The sequence below is a fragment of the Podarcis bocagei genome (assembly GCF_964188305.1).
Source record: "Podarcis bocagei genome assembly, chromosome: 15".
NCBI classification, from domain to species: domain Eukaryota; kingdom Metazoa; phylum Chordata; class Lepidosauria; order Squamata; family Lacertidae; genus Podarcis; species Podarcis bocagei.
The window spans coordinates 38,012,936-38,034,941 of NC_138141.1; the positions used below are offsets into that span (position 1 = coordinate 38,012,936).

General features: G+C 41.5%; 1 protein-coding gene across 2 annotated transcripts in view; it reads right to left on the reverse strand.

The window, feature by feature from the left end:
• NLK (nemo like kinase) overlaps window positions 1-22,006 on the reverse strand; it is a 93,121-nt gene that overhangs the window by 7,747 nt on the left and 63,368 nt on the right. For both annotated transcript variants that reach the window (XM_081173043.1, XM_081173044.1), the window contains exons 4-7: window positions 12,877-12,983; window positions 11,507-11,592; window positions 10,004-10,213; window positions 5,418-5,519 (exon numbers count right to left, since the gene is read on the reverse strand). In XM_081173043.1, coding sequence (XP_081029169.1) covers window positions 5,418-5,519; window positions 10,004-10,213; window positions 11,507-11,592; window positions 12,877-12,983 — 505 coding nt within the window. The remainder of the gene's footprint in view (window positions 1-5,417; window positions 5,520-10,003; window positions 10,214-11,506; window positions 11,593-12,876; window positions 12,984-22,006) is intronic.

Sequence of the window (22,006 nt, forward strand, 5' to 3'; positions counted from 1 at the left end):
GCTTTTTCGCAGAGCTGCTAGAAGACTTGATTTTAACTTTCTTAAATGAAGGCAGGCAGGGGAAGAAATGCAGGAGACAACCCTGCTAAAACTGAAAAAAGGAAAGGAAAAGAGCTCAGAAAAGCTCATCTTGTATCTTTTAAAGTTATTGTTAAAATAGGCCTATTATCTGGAGCAGAATGTGGGTTCAAAACCCCTCAGTATTTTGTTTCATTCAATGAAGCAAGTTTCTAGGTTTTCTAGGTTATGGAAATGTGTGCATAAAAGGAGATAAAGAGGACAGCATTTCTAAGATTTAATCACTGCAGTTCTCTTAGAATTGTGAGGGTAAACTGGAATTAACACAAAAGTGAGAAATTGGGAAATTGAGGTTGGCTGTTGAACAAAACTGAAATCATTATAACAAAAATGACTTTATTTCTATAACGAGTTAGATGGAGTGGAGAAGCCAGTTAGGTGTTTTTGTTTTGTTTTTGTTTTGTTGTTTTTTTGAGTGGCGGCCCTGCTAGCTGAAAATCCAAGGTCAGTTGATTCCTGCATTCCAGAAATCTGTCAGGTCTCCAGCATCCCCTCCTCCCATTTTTGTTCAGTAAGGATTCCTGAAGCTTAGAATCTATGTAAGTATTCATATATATCCTCATTTTGGTCACTGATATTGTGCAGTAATGCTGTACATAATTGGTAAATTCTATATATTTAAAGGTATGTAAACTCATCAACTTGCTGAGTGAACTTTTTACAGTCTCTTTCTTCCCCACCCTCAGACACGCATCTTCAGTGGGAAGATAACCTGAGCCAAACCTACAGGGGTGTTAAAAGGTCATTGAAATAATGTTCTAAGGGCTTCACACAAGTTATCTATCTACTACCTACCCACCCACCCACCCACCTACCTACCTGCTAAGTATTATTATTGTTCATTTGGAGGACATTCCTCCAACCATTCACAATACTACTCTTCATTGTCAGCATAGTCTCTCCATGCATGCACATGCGCACTCAAGCATACACACACATAGCATCCAATGAACACAGACATTCTTACTTAGAATCTCCCTAAGAAACATAAGAACAAGGATTATGCTATGTGGTATTTTTAGACCACAAAACCCAGGTTTTCATTTATTTTAATTTTAAGCTTACTATCTTAGTCATAAGTTTCTTCAGAATGGGTTTTGGTTACTTCCCCCCCTTTTTACATACCCATGCTTGAGCTCAGGAAATGAAGTACTGTACAGTGGTGCCTTGGTTCTCGAACTCAATCCGTTCTGGGAGTCTGTTTGACTCCGAAACCGTTCGAAAACCAAGGCACGGCTTCCGATTGGCTGCAGGAGCTTCCTGCACTGAAGCAGAAGCTGCGTCAGACGTTAGGCTTCCAAAAAACGTTCGTAAACTGGAACAGTTGCTTCCAGGTTTGCGGCGTTTGGGAGCCAAGCCATTTGAGAGCGAAGGTACCACTGTACCTCTCCAAAGCTACTGTTGCTATTCTCAGAACCATGTTTTGGGTGAAAACGCGCATTATGGGTCAAGTTACTTTTGCTTCTTTCTTAATGTATATTAAATTCCGTTCACAGAACAAGCAAGTAATGCTGCCCTCTTTTTGTATAAAGACACTAGTATTTATTACGTTGACAAACTGATTTTCAACCAAGATGGACACACATCAGCTTATTAGTTAAAGCCCATCACAATTTAAGGTACAACATAAGCCCATGGTTTGAGAGAGAGGTATATGAGGAGAGGAAGGCAGTGGCTGGATTACTAGACAGCCATTAGTTGTAGTCACCAACACAGGGCACACCCCACCATCCTCTGGCAGATAATGGGCTTGGGAGAGAGGCATGGTGTGATATCAGAAGTGTACAAGGAACAGCAGGCGCCTCTTTTCCAAGCAGTGTAAAGACTTCTGCTACTTACTACCTTCTCTTCAACTTTGCCAATATTTTTGGGAACAGGGATCTGCAGAAAGCCACACAACCTGTTTGCTGGGGGGGCCAGAGCCGCTTGCTCCTAGCAAAATTATTTGTGGAGACTTGTGTGCATATGGCGGAAAGAGAATGTAGCCCCCAGGGCAGAGTTTGCAGCTCCCTGTTCTAGCTTCATGTTTGGTTCTTGCATTTTGATCTGCTCTTGCCAGAGCCACTTGGCTACTTTATTCCTTCTGCTGAACCTTCAAACTCTCTCACACACACCCAAGTCAGTGACCTCCCTAGAAACAGAAGACTCTTCTGCACAATGAAAGATGTTTCGCTAAATATTGCCAACATCTATTAGGGCCTTATGAACTACAGGAGATCAGGGACTACCCGTTGGAGATTATGGTGCGGAAGCATTTTGGACATTGGCCCTCCGTTCTCACCCTTACTTTCCAGTGGCTCATCCTAACAGTATCTACTGTCCAACAAAAAGACTAGTAGAAGCTATGCTCTTCTGAGTCACTATGCATTGGATCAAGGATGCTGAGAGATTTCAGCCTGAGGGTGCCTGATCTTAAAATTAGAATGAGAGCACAAGGGGGGAGTGGGGGAAACAGCTCCAAAATTAAAAGTAATTTTCACAGACAAAAATAGCCCTGACCTCTTTATGCAAATCTAAAAGCCTTGCCATTTTCTTTTTTAAAAAGAACATTGCCTAAAATTCTGGGCTTTGAAGCTGTTTGTTCTCCAGCACTTCCTACACTATCATTTCCTTAGCATGGTGCTTTTTCTTTTTTTAAAGAAATCATCTGCTTTCCTATGCAAATATAAAAAGCAAAGCTTATTACAAGAGGTCTAGAGTGTGCAGGTGCTGGGAAAAAACCATTAGGAGCAAAGAAAGGCAGGGGGGAGGAGATTATATAAGAGTTTTCTTATTAATGGAAGATGATTAATTGTTATTGGTATGTGGGAGGAATATGCTGTATGCCAACCAAGGACTAAAACATACTCTGCCTGAAATATGATGAAGCAATCAAGCCTTTGCCTTATCTATTTATGGGAGAACATTAATAGAAAAGGTTAGGTGCTACAATAGCTTTACAGAAGCTGGCAAACTGTATTAAATGTTTCATGAAAGCTGTAGGGGAAGCTCCTTGGGCAAGACATCTTACACCTGCCACAGTTTATCCCCACCCCAAGCCAAAAAAGGCAAAAAAAGCCAAGTGAGAATGAATGCTCTGCAGGGATGCAGAGGATGACTATTGATTTATATCACATATTCAAACTGCTATAAAATCAAGCATGTCTTATATGAAGCTGCATTGTGTAAGTAACAGGGAGAGGATACAGCTCATTGGTACAGAATCTGCTTTGCATGTTGAAAGTCCCAGGTTTAATCCCTGGCATCTCATCTTAAAGTTGGGTAGGGACCCTGCCTAAAACTCTGACCGAGAAGGACGAATGGGTCTGACTAAGTACAAGGCAACTTCCTATGTTCCTATGTCAAGCCACTAGTCCACTTAGTCTGGTACTGCCTTCTCCGACAGGCAGGGTCTTAGGCAGGGCTTTTTGCCCAGTTGTCCTTTCAGGGAATTATTTAGCAAGTGTGTGCAAAAAATGGGATTTACCACTCAGGTAGCAGGCCTCATATCTCAGGAACTGCAAAATTGACCTTCTGCTCCCATTCATTGCCCCTCCATTGTATTTACATACACAATGATTGATCCGTTCAATTATGGTAGCCTAAGAAAACAAAGTCTTCATCTACAGAGAGGTTTCCTGCCCTATTTTTCTTCAAAAGCTCTAATAAACTTATAATTCCTTAGCTGTATTATTTATGACCCTGCATGCACAAAATCATAGCCCTCTATACCCAATTCTACCAGAATTTCAGTGAACTGAAGTTTTCCTTTTTCTTTTTAAAGGACACAGAGCTTGTTTGTGAGCTGGGACTGTTCCATTTGAGCTTCACATTTATCAGAATTACTTGTGCAAATTAACATCCTCTGTTGAAGTGATACATTTTCTTGAATGAGGCAGCTGCTCCTCTACAGATTTACAAGTCACTTTATAGTCTCCAAGCATTATATTTAATTTTCTTATATCTTCTGCGGATATGCCCAAGACACAGATGGTGAAAGAAATTGAGGTTAAGTGGCTTGTTTAAGTAATTGGATTGTATTCGTTCTAATTTAGCCTAAGTGTTATTGTTCATATGCTACCATCAATGCACATGAACTCAGGACTTTCTTGTGGTTTGCTATGCATGGTTCACTAGAACCACACACCGCCAGCTACACCTATACCCCAGGTCAAGCAGACCTGCCTGCTTTCTCCAACAGAAACCTATTGTAACAGGCAACTGTGTCTTGAATCCAGGAATAAAGAGTTACACATAAGTTCTCATGCCATATATTTTAGGTAATTCACTTTGTGGCTGCTGCCTGGATCCATTTCCTGCTCCTCAAGTGCCCTTGGTTTAAAAGGCACCATGCATTCAGAAAAAAACTAAATACTGCAGAAACACAGAAGTGAAAGAACCTGTGAGGTCACCTAGTTCTCCAGGTCAGAAACTACTTTTACTGGCCAAGAGATGGGCTGTGAAGCACAAAGCCCCATGTGATGTGAGATACACAGGGTATGGTTGGAAGGCATATGCTTCAGCAAAACTACAGCTCTAAAAAGGTCTGGTCAGTGGTTGGGCTGGGAAACCACACAGAAGCGCTAGGGGAAACACTCTGAAGATAAGGCAGAATGTAACTTAACTGAAGTACAGCCAAACTCTATTTTAGGATACCTTCTTATTTTATAATCTTTATTAAAAAATATGCTGAATATTGACAGAGAATGGAAATACCACGAGCTAAGAGAAAGAATGGTATACCAAAATACGGGAGTCAGCAATTCTGAATAAAATGTTTGTGCATTTTTGTGGTGAAATAGGGTAAGTATAAAGTCAATGTACTGAACAGGAATTCGACCACTCAAAGTACAGTACTCTGAAATAATAAACATGGCTAAACATGAGGAAACCTGCTCCTTTTATTATAATGAAACTACCACAAAGTACACTAAAATTGTAATGGTTTGGATTAAAAATAATCAACTTGTTATCTTGACCTAGAGTTTTGTATCTTAAATTGTCTCATGTTTTGTAGAAGGATAAAGTGTTTTTGAAGAATGTATGTTTGACAGATAATTTATATGATTAATATGTCTGAACTTCAATCTCCCACTTTTCTAAAATGTATTGCCTTTTGTCCAATTTCACTAAATATATTAGTGATACAGCATAGTGTTTCATTGAAAAAATATTTAATGAAATGATTCCAAAAAGAGGATTCCTGGCTGGCCTTCAATTATTTATCATTCAATCTTGTGCCCACTTATTGCAACGAGTATTAAAATCTTACATTAGAATAGGCCCAGATTAGCACCTCCATAATGTGCTTGCAGAATGGGGCTTCTTGGGAAATTCAGAGTCATAGCTTTTCATCCTACCTGTTTATGAGGACCCCTGAGTATGTGTGCCTTGGCGCCTTCACAAGCCGTCCTCATTGCTTCCAGTGACGGTGTTCCCAAGAGATCCGTGATCAAATCCAACTGTAAAGATGGAAGAAATTGTCCACAATTTTAATCTGGATAGAAGCATATTCTTTTCAAACAATGAGCGCATACACACATTCAAATTCTCAGTATCTCCAGGTAAGGTTGGGAGAGAGTCACTGCCAGTTAGGTCAGACAATAGTGAGCTAGATGAACTCAATGGTACGATTCTGTATAAGGCAGCTTCCTATTTTCCTAAATGAATACACAACTTTGCACAATCAGCCTCTTCCCTTCTATTCCCCACTTTCTGGTACTATTTGAAACTGCGGCAAGTGTACATGTTTACAGATGTATGGGATTTATATCTTGCCTTAGAACCACAAATAAACCCAGCAGATTAAAAGCCAACAAGAGGACATAAATTTCCATTAAAAGCATGAGAGAACAGGGGAGACTTCACCTGGCTCCTAAAATATGACAAGAGATGGTGCCAGGAAAACACATCCAAGCAGACAGTTCTAGAGTTTGGGCATTGCCACAGAGAAATTCTCTTTATGGTAGACATCCACCTAGTCTCAGAAGGCTTTGTAACAAAGAAAGGCCCCTTAAGATTATCTTAAGTGGCAGGCATATTCACCTGGAGATGTATTGCAGCCATCGCTGTTTATTTTAGGTGCCCAATGAGCATCCTGGAAATAATAACCTTTAGTGGGGACTGAACAATCTGTTAGGGCAGGCATCCAGGGACGCGGACTTATAAAAAATATTGGGGGGGGGGGCCGGGAAAGCTCATGAATAATAAATAAGCTCATGAATATGCAAATAAAGTGGCGCCGCCTCCTCGTGAGCGAATAGGGGAGAGCGTGCTGCGCCTATTAATCAGCTCCGAAGGAAATTGATTGGAGCTTTTGCTCGGGAGGGAGGGCAGGAGGCATGCAGCCCGACCCTGTGCATTTTGGGCTGGGGGAGGGGCGGCGATGGCGCTCTGCTGGAGGGGCGCCGGAGATTATTGGGGGGGCGGAGCCCCCCAAAACGAATTTTTGAGGGGGCTCGGGCCCCCTCAAGCCCCATGGAGTCGGCGCCTATGCAGGCATCCCCAAACTTGGCCCTCCAGCTGTTTTGGGACTGCAACTCCCATCATCCCTGACCACTGGTCCTGTTAGCTAGGGATGCTGGGAGTTGTAGTCCCAAAACAGCTGGAGGGCTGAGTTTGGGGGTGCCTGTGTTAGGGATTCCTCAGGCCCCTTCAAAGAACTTCCAAGGACTCCATTGCCTGGAAGTTAGAAGAATCTGAAACTCTCCGAAAACAGTAGTACTGACATGTCCATAGTCCCACAGGGTTGCGTCCACCTAAGTTCTACTCAGACAAGACCATTTGCAATTAATAGACCTAAGTTAGTCATTTCCATTAATTTCAATGGGTCTCTCTGAGTGGAACAAGCATGTGATACAACCCACAGTGACGCAAACCCCAAAAGAACAAAATAAAAAAATTCCTTCCAATAGCACCTTAGAGACCAAATAAGTTTGTTATTGGTATGAGCTTTCTGAAGAAGTGTGCATGCACACGAAAGCTCATACCAATAACAAACTTAGTTGGTCTCTAAGGTGCTACTGGAAGGAATTTTTTGTTTGTTTGTTTTGACTACGGCAGACCAACACGGCTAACTACCTGTACCCAAAAGAACAGAAAGAGAAAAGCTGTATAGCGAAAGTGCCAGATGCACCTCTGTGGGGAGGAAACTACAAACATAGGGGCTGCCAAAGAAAACCCCCTTTTCTGGGTCACCACCACCCAAATATCTGAGGACAGCAGAACCACCAGGAGGGGCCCCTCTGCTGACCTTAACACTTAAGAACATCTGTAGGGAAGGAGGCAGAGTTTCAGGTATTTGGGGCCTAAGTTGCTCACCATTTTGTAGATACTAAACCAATGCAAAGACCGGTACTTTTGCAAAGCTTTTGCAGAAAGTGATTGCATTTGGCAGTTCTCCTTTATTGCCATTGCCCCAGCAACGTATTGAACTGATTCCGGTTTTTGGCGAATGATGAAGATGCATCTCTTCACCCTGGCCTTTGACCTGTGTTTACAGGACTCACCCTATTCCTGTGACTGCAATTTGTTTTAACTGATTATAATTTTAAATGGCTGCAAACTGCCCTGGGACTTCTTGGTGAAGGATAAAAATAATAATGAAAATAATAATGGGCATAGCAACCAACCTCACAAAGTGTTCCTGTGAAGGTAACAGACCTCAAAACGTTTTGCACATTAAGCGTGCTACACCTGAGCTTGATTGGTTAACAGCTATGATGAGTGCAAGTAAAGTCAGGATGTAGCCTGAAAAACTGATTTAGGTCAAGTTTATGTAGCCCAGTCCTGCTACTTTGACTGGCAACAGCTCAGGAACAGGTCTTTCCCAGTCTTGCTACTCAATATCCTTCAACTGGGGATGATGAGGATTGAGTCTGGACCTCTTGCATACAGAGTGTGCATTCCACTGAGCTATGGCAGCAATCTTTCTACCACAGTGTTAGGATACTCGCCCGAATATACCATTGGCAGAATGCAAATGGCAGCAACCAAGTCACCATTTGGGGGGTAGGTTTAGCTTCTCAAACTGTGTAGTGGGATTCAGTGCTGGATCTACAAGTTTTGATATAGAGGGCAAAGGTCTGCTCTGCTGCCCTCCAATCCTGCAGGTGGATTGATGGGGCAGGGGATGACACAAAGTGGATGAAGTCTTTCACTCCTTCATGTCACATGCAATTTTCTTTCTCTCAGTTGCTGAGGCAGGACAAACTGGACTCTATTATCTGAAGAACTGCACTTCCTTATCCCATGCAGGTTGTCTGAAGCTATGGGAATACTTTGTAGATATTGTAGACTTCATATGAATGAAATCCAGTTATATGCCTTGCGAGTCGAACGTTTTGGCTCCCGAATGCCGCAAACCTCCGCGGCTTCCAATTGGAAGCTCCTGCAGCCAATCGGAAGTCGCGCCATTGTTTCCGAATGTTTTGGAAGTTGGATGGACTTCCAGAACAGATTCCGTTCGACTTCCGAGGTACCACTATATTGCTAAACCTCAAACTCCATTTAGCCACAGCATGGTCTTCTTTACCCGAATCGGGCAGAAACAATTTCTTGATAACACTGTGTTTACTTTGTTACATACAATCCCCAGCAAATTGTCGCAAAATCCCTTCAACCCTGGAGATGACAGATTACAGTGGAAACTAACATCCTTAATATAGTAACCACTGGAAGACTGTGACACTGTCAGTATATTTACCCAAGCATTTTTATATTCTATGAAAAACTTCGGAATAGCATTTCACTTTTCCTCAACCAACTTTTTTATTTTTTATTTTTTAAAAGCACTTCTAGTTTGCAAATTATCAGCCACCCACACCTGTCCTCGCAACTCCTGGACAAGATGGGCGGCCTTGGGCAAGCTTCTCTCTCAACCTCCGTTCCCCATCTGTCATATAGGAAGGATGACAATCTACCTCAGAAGGTTGCTGTGAGCATGAATCAGATCAGCAAGCTGCAAACTTGTTATCTGCAGGCAGGAGCTAAAGGACCCAGGAAAAATAAGAACCAAGGCTGTCGGGTCAGTGTTGTACAAGGCAGAAGAACCATTGCACAAACGTTCAGTAACCACTGTTTATTTAAAACATTTATATTCTGCCTTTCCACCAGTTTAGGTCCCTCTAATAATTAAACAGAATTCCTTACTATAATAAAAATGCAAAGCCAAAGGGGCAGCCACCATTAAAACTATGTATACATTTAAAAAAACATCCTATCACAATTAAATGCTGCCAAGCGCTTAACCCAACAAAGACATTTTTAGTTAGGAACATGGGAAGTTGCCTTATATGTACAGAGTCAGACCAACAGTCCATATAGCCCAGTATTGTTTACACTGATTGGCAGTGGCTCTCCAGGATTTCAGGCAGGGGTCTCTCCCCAGTCTTAGCTGGAGATGCTCACTGGGGACTGAACCTGGGACATTCTGAAAGCAAAGAATGCCATCTACTGCCGAACAATGGTCCCTGTCACAGAAAAGAGGAAGAAACCTGAGAAATATACCTGGGGAGGAAATTTTTTCAAGTCTTGGTGTGACCACACAAAAGGACCATCACTGGAAGCCGCCCCCCTCACCTCTGAAGGTGGAGAAACTTGGAGCAGGGCAAGCTCACATGGGAGGAGGTGATACCTTCAGATCTGCTAGTTTGAGATTTTGAACTGTGAAGATTAAAACTAGTACCTGAACTGCATCAGGAAGCCATCCATTGTAAAGTCCAGAGAGAAAGATGGGACACTCTCCCTTATTGTGGACAGGCTAAGCTGCTTCAAAGCATTACTTAAGACATTACAACTTCATTTATCTAACTGTCTACCCCAATGGAGATTTCAGGATGTTAAGAATAACCAGAATTTGACACGCACTGAATTCCATCCACTAGAAGAGTCAGAGAGCCGGGCATCACTTGCTAATCGACAGGGTTAGGCTGAAATGCCTTCATACCTGCTGAATGGGACTTTGCGCTTGAAACAATATTCTCCGTCCTAGCAGTTCTGCAAATATACAGCCTACGGACCAGATGTCGATAGCATTGCTGTAGTGACGGCTGCCCATCAGGATTTCCGGAGCTCGATAATACTGAGTGACAACTTCCTGAGTCATGTGACGAGATTCATCTAATTCTTCCACCCTGGCCAAGCCAAAATCACAGATCTGGAAAAAAAGAAAGAAAGAGGTGAGTAAATACTTGGTATATTTATACAGATTTAAGAATGGTGGCTGATATGTGATACCTGAATCTGCCTTCTTCCAAATAGTCCACATAAAACCTGGTTTGGGCCACACACATATGAAAACCAGGCATATGTACCTATGGGATGCACATTTGTTTAGCTAAATTTTTAACAGTTCAGGATTACCAGGATCTGAAATATTTCAGCAAATGCCTGAAACTTCAGCTAGTGGCAAGTTTTCAAATTTCACAGTTGCGTTCATGCTAAATCTAGCTCTTCCAATATAGGGATGAAATGTTCACTAACTGTTAAGTTTTCTTTGTGTTCAGACTTCTCAGGTTTCTTGTGTTTTTGAGATTTTTTGTGTGCAATTAAGAGTTTGTCCTACCAAAGTATTAGCTGTGTTTATGTTTCTATATACAATCCCCCTGCCCCACCAACTTCTACAAAGTAAACTAGACTGTTTGGGAGCAGGATTCTATCCTAGCCTTTACTTTGACAAGATTTTTCTCTGCATATGATTTTTAATTTTTTGTATGGAGGAGCATTCAGTCGTGGAAGCCCCCATCTGCAGAATAAATTGCTACAACCAAGACACAGGTATTTTGCCCCATAAGAATGAGGATGAGGAAACCTATAAGTGAGACCTTTGTGTGCATAATGGATCTTAGAAGCAGAAGGGTGTGCAGATCAAGTCAAATCATTGTATGATTGATAAATATCGGGATCAATTTAGCTTTTATGTTGGTTCAGATGGAAGGACCAGGCTCCTGCTGGATTCCTGGGCTGCATTCCTACACCCACTCACTTAGGAGAAACAGGATGAGTAGACGTGGACAAGACTGTGCTGTTAATCTGCAGAGAAATGCTCCTGGCTTCTGAGCAGGAGGTGGGGAGAAATTATAGTCCTCCCTCTCCTTCAACCAAGTCAAAGCAAGGCACTGCTATTCCCCAATATTGTACAAATGTGAGAGGGGATGACAAAAACTCTTGTGTTCAATGCCATATTCATAATGGTAACAATGTACCGGAATGAAAGGAAACACACTTTTCAAATGAAGAGGCACCTACTAGAAGAGAATCAACTCATCACTAGGGCTTTTTCCTAGGAAGTTCAGGGTTCCTGGGTTTTGCTTTAAGCATCTCAGAGCTACAGACAACAAGCAGATTATAGAAGCGACCCTCTAGTTCTATTTTTGAAAGAAATAGCAAAACCCTTTTGGACCTGGGCATGCTATGTGCAGTATTTTTTATATAGGTGTGAAAAAACCACCTTAAGAACACAGTTGCTGTTCACAAGTAGGTTCCCTGGTTTAATGTCTCGATGCAAAATACCAGCCGAATGTAGGTATTTCAGACCTGCAAACAAAAACAAAAAAGAGAAGCTGTAAAAAAAAAAAAGCACACTATGCATAGACTAAAGGAAATAACAGATCCTGGAAAGATATGCAAGGTGTGTGAGTGACTGCATGACATAAGGCATGAGCTACATCTACATACGAAATACGACATCATATTTACAATGTTTTGTCATAAGGTGTTGAGCAGTTACATTCTTCAGACTTCCATTAGGATGCAAAACTAACCCAGCCAGGCAACAGATATCTGTTGCAAAGCTCTCAATGCAGAATTACAGTTCTCAGTAATAGTAGCATTTGATAAGGAATTTCCAGCTTACTAGCACACTCTATATCTCCAAGTTAACATATGTTTGGAAGGCTCTCTTTTGGCCAGGAGACTATTTGGAGGAGAATGTTAAGTTATCAAGGAACGGAGTCAACACTCCAGTATTTTCCCCACATTAAAAGTTAACACAAAGTTTTGTTTCTTGGGAAAAAATCTGCTCCTTACTTTTTTTAATGAAGGCCTAAAATTTGTACATACAAAGTTAGGAGTTTAAGACGTATATCAAGGTGCTACTATTAAGACTGACCATGGCCAAAAGGTCCCTTACTAGACTACGGTAACTCCAGCTGGTTAAATATTTTGGAAGCTTTGGGAGATATGCAAGTCAAAATCAAAACCATATATTTTCTAAGTATGCCCAGTCGTGGTGGTTTTCATCAGAGTATGCATAGCTGAAGATTAAGGAGGTTTAGTTTTATTTTTCCTCTGAACACCAAAGACTGGGTTTGTTCAACTTAATAAATTCTTCCAAGCTGAACTGAACTTCAAATTAAAAGATATGGAGTTGTATTCAACGAAGTTCTGCTCAAAGTAGACCCAGTGACGATAATAAACCTAAGTTAGGCATGCCCATTCATTTCAATAGGTCTAACTCTGAGCAGCACTAACATCAGATATAACACATTATTTTCACCAAGTTTAAATGCTGGGACATTTTAAGTTTGGGAGGATAATTCATAGGGAATGAATTAACATATCAAAAATGGAGCAGGACCGATCCATAAAGTAGACCACCGTTGTTAAAGGCTTATAAATCTCCCGACTTCCCCCACATCACCCTTCGCCACATTTTAACCAATACACCATCCTTGCCCCCCCCCCACTTTATGGATGGTCCCACAGCTGGATTCCACTGTCAGAGGTAATGGAGAAGGCGAGTTTACAAGTTGCAATGGGGATAAGGTGGGATAAGGACCCAACACATTCATTCTGCATTAAAAACCAAAAACATGTTACCTCTTAAAATCTGGTAAAGAAAAACCTTTACATGATCCGAGCTGAGTGGCTGAGGAGAGACAATAATCTTATGGAGGTCGCTCTGCATCAATTCTGTAACAACATATCTTCAATTGCACTCATTAAGGAAAGTACAGACAAAGGATTTCAGCTCCTCAACTTGGTGCAAGAGATGTCTGAAAAGCTGTCTCTTCTCGTTCTCTTTAGCACATGATACAGAGAGGTAGCAAAGGCCAGAGTAGCAGCTAGTGGCACTTTATTCTACAGTAATTGTTATTTTGATTTACTTACTTAACTCCCCGGGTATGGGAAAAACCAAACTTGACTTAGGGAAAGTTAGTCTTACTATACCACGCATAGCCAAACTTGGCCCTCCAGATGTTTTGGGACTACAACTCCCATCATCCCTAGCTAACAGGACCAGTGGTCAGGGACAATGGGAATTGTAGTCCCAAAACATCTGGAGGGCCGAGTTTGGCCATGCCTGTACTATACAGACTCAAATGATCCCCAAGAGCTGACAAACCAAATTGCTTCCTTGTTTTGAAACCATAAACACATTTTTGCCTCATGTACACATGGACCATAAAGAAAAATCTAAGATGCAGTCTTTTAAAAAAAAAAACCCACACACATTGCTTTCAAATTGCTCACATTCAGAAATGTTATTCCAATGAACAATAAACATGTAGCCTATTTTTCAAGTAAAGTAACTTCAACGTTGAGCTCATTTCTTTACATTTCTGCTATTTTCAGAACCATCAGCAGTGGAACCTGTGCAATTCTTTTTGCCGATAAATAACTCTACCAACTCCTTTCGTGTGTGTGAAGAGGCACCCTGAAACTAGGCAAACAATACAATCTGGGTGCACATCTTTAAAGTTCCAGTTTTGTTTCTTTCAAATTGGCAGGCTCACATAGAGAAAGCAAGATAAAAGGAACCATTTAATAGACTGGCACAGTTGCAGAAAACGCAACTGCTTGCTGGCGATATACAGCAGTAGTTCAGCATGACAAAAATCAGCACCCCCTTCCTGCTGACATTTAAAGGTGGAGATGCAAATGAGCATTGGAAGCACCACAGACATTTACAGAGGGATGGCAAAAAACCAACGTACTAAATCAAAATTGTTATCAGGGAGCCCGCCTGCATCTCTCATGCATCATCAGGGTGGGAACACAGCTGAAAAAAGCACCTGAGAACAGCCGATAGCTGCTGCCTGTTTGCCTGAGTCATACCTGCTTAAGCGGTCTGATTTTCCCCACTGTCAGCAATAAAGTGCTTAGATGTAACTACAAAAAAGAGCAAGATGGTATCCCAGTTTCACCTCCCATACCAATGTAATTGTCAGGCGAATTCTCTGATCCACAAGTTTGGCTGTTGACAAGAGTCTGGGAGGACACACAGCCTGCAGCAAAACCAGTGCGTCAGGGTTTTCAGGTAACAGGTTATGCCTGCAGTGACAGAACTAGAAGAGTTCTGGGGAGGGAAGCAAGGTGGAAGAAATCTGTTCTAGGTTTAAAAGGTCTTAACCTTTGTGGCTTAAAACGATGTGGCTTAGAACCCAAATACCTGCTCGACTATCAATCTGCCAGCCCACTGAGATCACCATCTTCCTTCAGGGTCCCCCACCATCTGAAATGTTACAGGTCATGACCAGAGAGAGCCTTATCAGCAACATCTCCTCATCTTTAGAATGCTCTCCCCAGGAAGCACCTTGGCTACCAATCATTTCTGAATGCTAGGCAAAAAACGTTTGTTTTCCCAGGCTTTTAAGAACAGCTTGTGTTAGCATATATATAAAATCAAAGTTTTTATTTGAATGGATTGTTGCTATTTTAGTTGGCTGCATCTGTATGCTTTTACTTATTTTCTATTTTTAATCATTGTACTTTTATTGTCTCTTACTACTTTTCTGTAGCTGCCCTGGGACCATGCATTCAGGATGATTCAGGATATCTATCTATAGATATATAGATATGCAACATAAAAAAGAAGCACTTCTTTTGTCATTGTACTGCACACTTCAGAAAAAGCAGAGCGAACCTCCACAAATGAAATTTAGGGTACATGACAGTCTCATAGAGTTTTCTAGATGAAGAAGCCCGGCATGTTACCTGACATACCACACCCACGCTATTTTATGCAACCCTTGAAGTGAGCCAAGTTGTCTATGCTTGTTTTAGGAGTTTTGTGTAAAGTGTCGCTTCTTTACATGTAGTCCAATTAGTGCCCAAATGACAGATCCCACTACATGTTGGCTTTTATATTTTCAAAGGGACAGCAGTGACTGCATCCACATATACCACCCACGTGGCTTTTGCTGCAAATGGAAATCCCGTTTTGCCTGCAGCACTGTCCCATCAAATTAAGCTTGCAAAGCTGCTCCCCCCCCCCCCCGTCCCCGGTTTCCAACTCACAAACCGCAGGACTATGATTCATTTCATCATGCCCAGGAAAGTAGGTTTTCTATATCCCTCTTTTTTGTTCCTTGCTCACTACTCTGGACATTTCCAATGGCCGTAATAAAAATATTACTCAGCTGTTACTTCTGCCAATGATGGCTGCTAGTTTTGACGACTGCATGCTATCTGCAGAATGGGAAGCAGCATGCCCCTGCACACCAATTGCTGGGAAACCACCGTAGGAGAGAGCTACTGCCTTATTTCTTTCCTGCTTGTGGGTTTCTTATAAGTTGGCGACTGTGGGGAACAGGAGCCTTTGGTCTGATCTAGCAGGGCTCTTCTTATGTTCTTAACCATCTTCGCAAAGCCTGGTCTTATGGAGAAATTTAAGAAGGGCTTACAGAATCTGCTCAGGAAACTTGATCCTATTGTAAAATCCCCACCCATATTAGCATCCATTGCATTTTTCCTCTTTCCATACAGATTTTCCCCACCCAGCCCCGTCCCCCCTGCCTGCCAATACACGCACAATTCTAGAAAACCAGTTACAATACTCTGTGCTTTATTATGGTATGACATCCTTGTTTGGTTCTCCCACCTAAATCCTCCTCAACCTCAATCCTGAGCATTAATGTCTCCCAGATGTCTCAACTAGTTGCCATGCCAACTAAAGCAGCTTAAATTAAACGAGGGCCTGGAATGGCACCTGCACAGCTCCAGGTCTGCTGTGCATTAAAACAAAAACAACCCCTCCAAAAAACAGCTTTTGATAAGGGCTCAGAGGTGCTATTAGCTTCAACAATAACTATCTCATAATTGTCTCTGGATAATTTAACAAGGGCCTCTAAGCAAGAGCAAAAGCAGGCCTCGCTTGATTTTCCGGTTTCACAAGTACAGCAAAGTCTTAAGCAGCTGGTGTCTGGATAGGTCAATGTCATTTGCCTTCTCCAGTGCTTATAATTGTTAGTAAGGCTTTGGGGGGGGGGACTCCATAAAGCTAAAGTCAGGGCATTTAATGGAAGCAAGTTTCAGTGCATGTCTGTCTTTCTAAATTTAATGTTGAGCCATAAATATCATGGCCAGAGGACTTGCGAGGTTGCTCTAGTTTTTATACCCCCAAACAGAACAGCACTCCTGGATGGAAAATGCTGCTGACAGTAATAATTAGTGAAGGAGCTGCATAAAATTAGAAGTACGAAACACACCAATTTGCTTCAAAACAATTATCAAAGGCACAAAGCAGAGGACAGGAGAAGGGCCTTAATTTGTGCTGGCTGAGAGACTTGTTGAAGCTAACAGACTATGCCATACTGACAAGCAACCCTAATGTACAAGCCTAACACATCACAACAGTATTGTTTGCAGTCCCCTTCCCTGAGATCCGCAAAGCTCAAAGAAATTCTTCCCTAAGCAGGTTCCCTTTTTGCAAAATGTGGCGTTTTATCACAGGGGTGTAGACACAAGCACACTGCCTGCACCAGATTCATAGCAGTGTCAGACTAGCCTTTAGAAATCCTAAATCAGCTCTCCTGCCATATCCAACTGTTGCTTGCAGCCTTCTGACATATTGTGGCAGATTCCGCCTAAGGAAAACTGCTCCATCTTTCTTTGGATGGGGCAATTCTCATTCCAGCAGCCAACTACCCAGAAAGACCCAATGCACCCTGCAAAAGAGTGGACTATGCAAAACCCTGAAGAATATTACTTGCCTTACAGAGTGCAATGGCACCCACTTCATGCATCTCAAATTTCAGCTTTGAGTAGAAAATACATCTCTACCGTGTTCTTAAAAGTTTAATTTTATGGATCATAAATTTTGTATATATGTGAAATATAACAGAAAAAGTTCATGAGGAAAACTTTTTTTTTCTAATATAGTCATCATGTATCAGACTGCAGACCACGAAGACGAACAGTTCCTGTCAGTTCTCTTTAGTACAACAGTAAAAATCAGCATTGTGTGGCTCTTGGGACTGATTCTCATGTTGCATTTGTTTTCAGCTTGGTATGGGGAAGTGTTTCTATTTGGTAATGTAGAAGCAATCTAGCCAGCACATTTGTTTTGTCACATTTTTGACACTGCTTAAGAAGATCCACGCGTACAAAAATTATACATGGGATCTGACTCCTGTTGACCCACTTCAGCTTGTATAGCAGTTCAGCCCACTAAATTTCCCCCATGCTCCAGATTTACGTCTTCAAACATTACAGAAATTACAGGAAAGCCACCCGAAACAACTTGTATTAATACGAAGAGCTTCGGTACAGATCTGACTCCTGTGCTTAGTAAGTAGAAGGCTCAGGGGTTGATTGTGGTTTAGCCTGATGATATCGTTACTGCCGGGCTACTGAGCCATACATACTGCTGATGAAATGTGCACTTTGTGTAAAGCCCAGCACTCACGCAGTTCAGGCAATTTTTAACCACTCTCAAATGGCATGGCCACAGGAAGAGCCATACCACTTCAGTACCACTGTACCAAGTAATTCTGCGGTTAGACATCCTGTGCTTCTAGATGTGAAACATCACGTAGCTGGAATAACACACAGGCCTGAAGCAATATCCAATGCTCAAGACACTGTGAGTGAAAACCACCACCGGCAGAACGATTGTATCACCCTAGGTCCCTTCATACAATATTTTTCAAGGAGGCAATCATTAATCAGGGTAGAGCCATTTCAATAATTAAGAAAGAGGGTAGATAAATTAAGCTTCCAACTTTCTAATCCATGTACAACCGCACATACCAATTGAGCACTATAAAAATTAAAATGGACTTTTGAAATGGAATGTGGCTGCACTACCTGGGGCATAATCTAAAAATTCTAATCAAGTAGCCCACGTGCCTTTTACACTACAGAATTTATATCTGCTTGTGGGATTGTGAGATTAAGGATTTCTGTTTGGCTGTCTCTATGTTTGTTAACGGACTCTCTATGACACTTTGTAACTGTAGTTCTCTGTACATACTCATGCAAGGGGACTGAGCAAGTTCATTTACTTGAAGACTAAGGTCCCTAAAACTTTCCAGGAGCAAAGGCCAATAGATGCAAGTTAGTACAGTGTTTCTACATGACATAGATAGTATCTAGCTGAAAGTCTAAATTGTCAGGATACAATTATAAATAGTATTTTATATTATAGTGTTTAACGACAAGAATTGCATATTTCTGTTCCTGGTTGATTCTTTTACAAAGAAAAACTGGTTTGACAGAAAATCATGGCTTCAGTTTGTATATGCTTTTATTACATCCAAATATCTGAAGATCAAAGTAATGTTTTGTAAAGAATAAATAAATTTATTTTTTAAAAGATCATTGATTTTTACCGACTCAGTAGAACACAATCCCTTTATTATTTGTGTGCGTGCATGAGCACACACACACACACACACACACACACACACACTAATATGCTAGCATCTTTTCTCAACAATAATAATAGTATCAGCCCATCCATCTTGCAAGAGGATGGTTTTTTAGTATCTCTCTCTACGGAAATAAAAGCCTTGTCAGGAAAGGCTATTTTATGATAGCACCATAGAGCCCTCAATAAAGCTTCCTCTTTCCACACAGATGGACAGAAAAAGGAATAAAATAAAGGGATTCACTTTATCACAAGAGCTTAGTTCCCCTTTGGGCCTTTGATAAATGCACTGGGACCATCAATAGGTGATGTTGGGAGCTCTTGGCTTCCATCAGGCACAAGCAGAAGTACTCATTGCTAAAAAAACAAAACAAAAAACCACCACATACATCTTCAGGTAGTCCTAATCACGTAAACAAGTGACAACAGTGACAAACTGAAAGCGCCACGCTTTCTAAATGGGTAGCAGGCCACCCTGACAGTTGGCTACAAGTTTAAGCGTATCACAGAACCAGAGTGTACATCAAAAGCTCAAATATTAGGGAGCAGGGATCTGTAGCCAGCTGGAATCCTGCCCAGAAGCTCTTTGTATTGCTTGGCTATGCCTATGGTAATGGGGAATGTGCCATCAATGCCAGCTCAGAGATGGATTAACTGGAGGTGGGGGCAGGAGAAGAGATGAAAAAATCCAAAAATAGCTTCTCCAACTGTGCAGGACAAATTGCTAGAACCAATGTATTACGATTAGGGTTAACACCATGGGGAATAGAATGTGAATGAGTGAAATATAACTGGAATTGTGCTGCCAAACAGATTCTCTTGCAAATAAATAATAATAATAAATCACATACACAACCCAAAAACAATTCCCCCCATTTCAAAAGTAAAGACAAACAATGAGCAATATGCAGCTCAGATTTTTAAAAGCTGGATGTAGAGCCCTGTTGTGAAGCCTGACCAAGTGATTAATGAACATGTCAGTGGTGAACACCCCTTGTACTTGTGCAAACACACAGGCTGACTAAGATCTTCTGCCAACAGCCAGATCATGCAAGCCACAGCTTTGCCCATTTCTCCTTCAAATGCTTGCTGTATTATGGGATGGCATTAAGCTGAACATCTCAAAGTTCTAGCCATTAAGTTTTAAACCTTGCATTTCATAATGCCTGACCTAAAGCTTCTCTTCTTGTGACACACTTCTCAATCTCTCCCTCCAGTTCAAATAATTTTATCTAGGACTCTCATCTTTAAGTTGTTCCCTATGCCATCTATCATTATGTGCTTAGAAGAGCAGCCCCTCCTGCAGTTTGCCACATGTAATGATCCTCAGCCCACCAAGAAGAACAGTAAAATGCAACTAGATACCCTCCTGTCATCTAGCAATAAACTTGATGTTTTCTGACTACAGTATGTCTAATTTGAACTGGTAGTGGGACTTCAACACCTCAAGTAGAGTTCCTTTAGCTGGAGATGTTGGGCACAAAACCAGGGACCATTTGCATCCAAATTGTGTGCTAAACCAATGAGCCATGCCCCCCCCCACCTTAGTTTTCTTTCCACCACCATTTGTCACCCACCAATCCACCCTCATCCTCACTTGTCAACCCACATCCATTTTACTTCCAATATAAATTAAACCCCCTGGCCTGGCCCTTTAACACCTTTATAGCCCCAAGCAGAACACTGCAAACCTGTGTGCATGGAAGGAGACTAGAAGCAAGCCACCTTGCAAGTTTTATTACTGAAGGTTGCACAAAAATGTGAAGAATTGTTAACACAGAAGTGGCTAAGGTTAGACAACAGTCCACAGAAATGAATGCCCTTGGCCTAGTTTATATTTCAACGTTGATTTGCAAGTGTCTTCATTCCATTATCAAGTTTTTAGGGTGGTTGTTTTTTAAGTTTACTCAGGCTCTGTGTCAATTAGAAATGCCTCTCTGTGAATCAAAGTGTTCCTGCTAGAACTAATTACTATCAAACATGCTAAGCAATGACAGCCCTTTGAAGAAGTAGCTGGAAGTCACCTTACAAAGACCTCAGACTCAAACACCTCATTGTTGTTAGGGAAACCAAGTCTTAGACAAAGGGTGAAACTGCAACTGATAACATCCAAAAAACAACATGATGGTAAAAGAATCCATTTGGGATCAATACCACCACATTTTTTTCAAAAGCACTTACATATTTAAAGCTTATTGAAAATTGTTAGTATTAGAAAACAAAACAACTTAAACAATTAAAAAATCCATTAACTGAAGCTGCATTACAAGGAAAGGAAGGCACACATATTTAGTATGTTACAGGGTAGGGGAAGGGTGCAGTTTCTTCTGTCTCTCCATTACAATTTCTTCTAGTGGAATGGAAAGAACGATGAACAACTGAAGCAAAGAAACTGATATATAGATCAACACCAGCTGTTACAACAGGGGTGGGGAACATGTGGCTCTCCAGAGGTTATTGAACTACAACACCTATCATCCCTAGCCACTGCCAGTGCTGCCTGGAGCTGATGGAAGTTGGAGTCCCAACAGTATCTAGAGGCCTGCAGGTTCGTTGGCACTGTGTTACAAGAAGCACTAACCAGCAGTTGCCCTACCACCTCTTGAACTATATGAAAGAAGGGAACTATATGAAAGAAGGGAAACTTGGGAGGAGGGCAAGGGGAAAAGGCAATGCTCCAGAGACACATTCAGCTGGCATATCTGCCCTCAGCATCTTTCCTGCTGGAGTTCAGCTTGACAAAAAGCAGGGGCATGAAAGAACAAAAGACAGAAGGACAAAGCACTCAACTCATACCCTTGCAGGTGCCTCACAGAATATTTGCAGCTCTCTACAATTGCCTCATTTCAAGTTTTATCACGTGGGAGATGCTAAAAAGGGACAAGCCTGCCAATATTTTATTGTATCATATTCATGCCAGAGCTTCAAAACCTAGAAGAGACACACTCACTAAGAAGAGACACTGAAGCTGTGTATAGATTGACTTGAAAGGTAATAAAACAGAGATAGCATTGCCTACAGTACATATGTTCATTTGTTTATTTTTTTTGTCCTGCTATGATCTCTGGGCAAACAGTTCTTATTTTTGTATTTTTAGCAACAGAGCAAACAGCATGCATCATAATACCAACACATATAAATAGCATGATCACTAAGGAGAAAGAATTATGAAGACTTACAGTACGCACAATGGAGGGATGAAAGAAGTACGGGGGAACCTCAAAGATCAGTGTTGGAAACTGTGCTTTTTAACTTGTGCACATATATGACTTAAGAGTTGAGAGTGAGAAGTGAGGTACCCAAATTCACTGATGACACCAATTTGTTTGGAGTGTTAAGAAAGTCCCAGGGTATAGC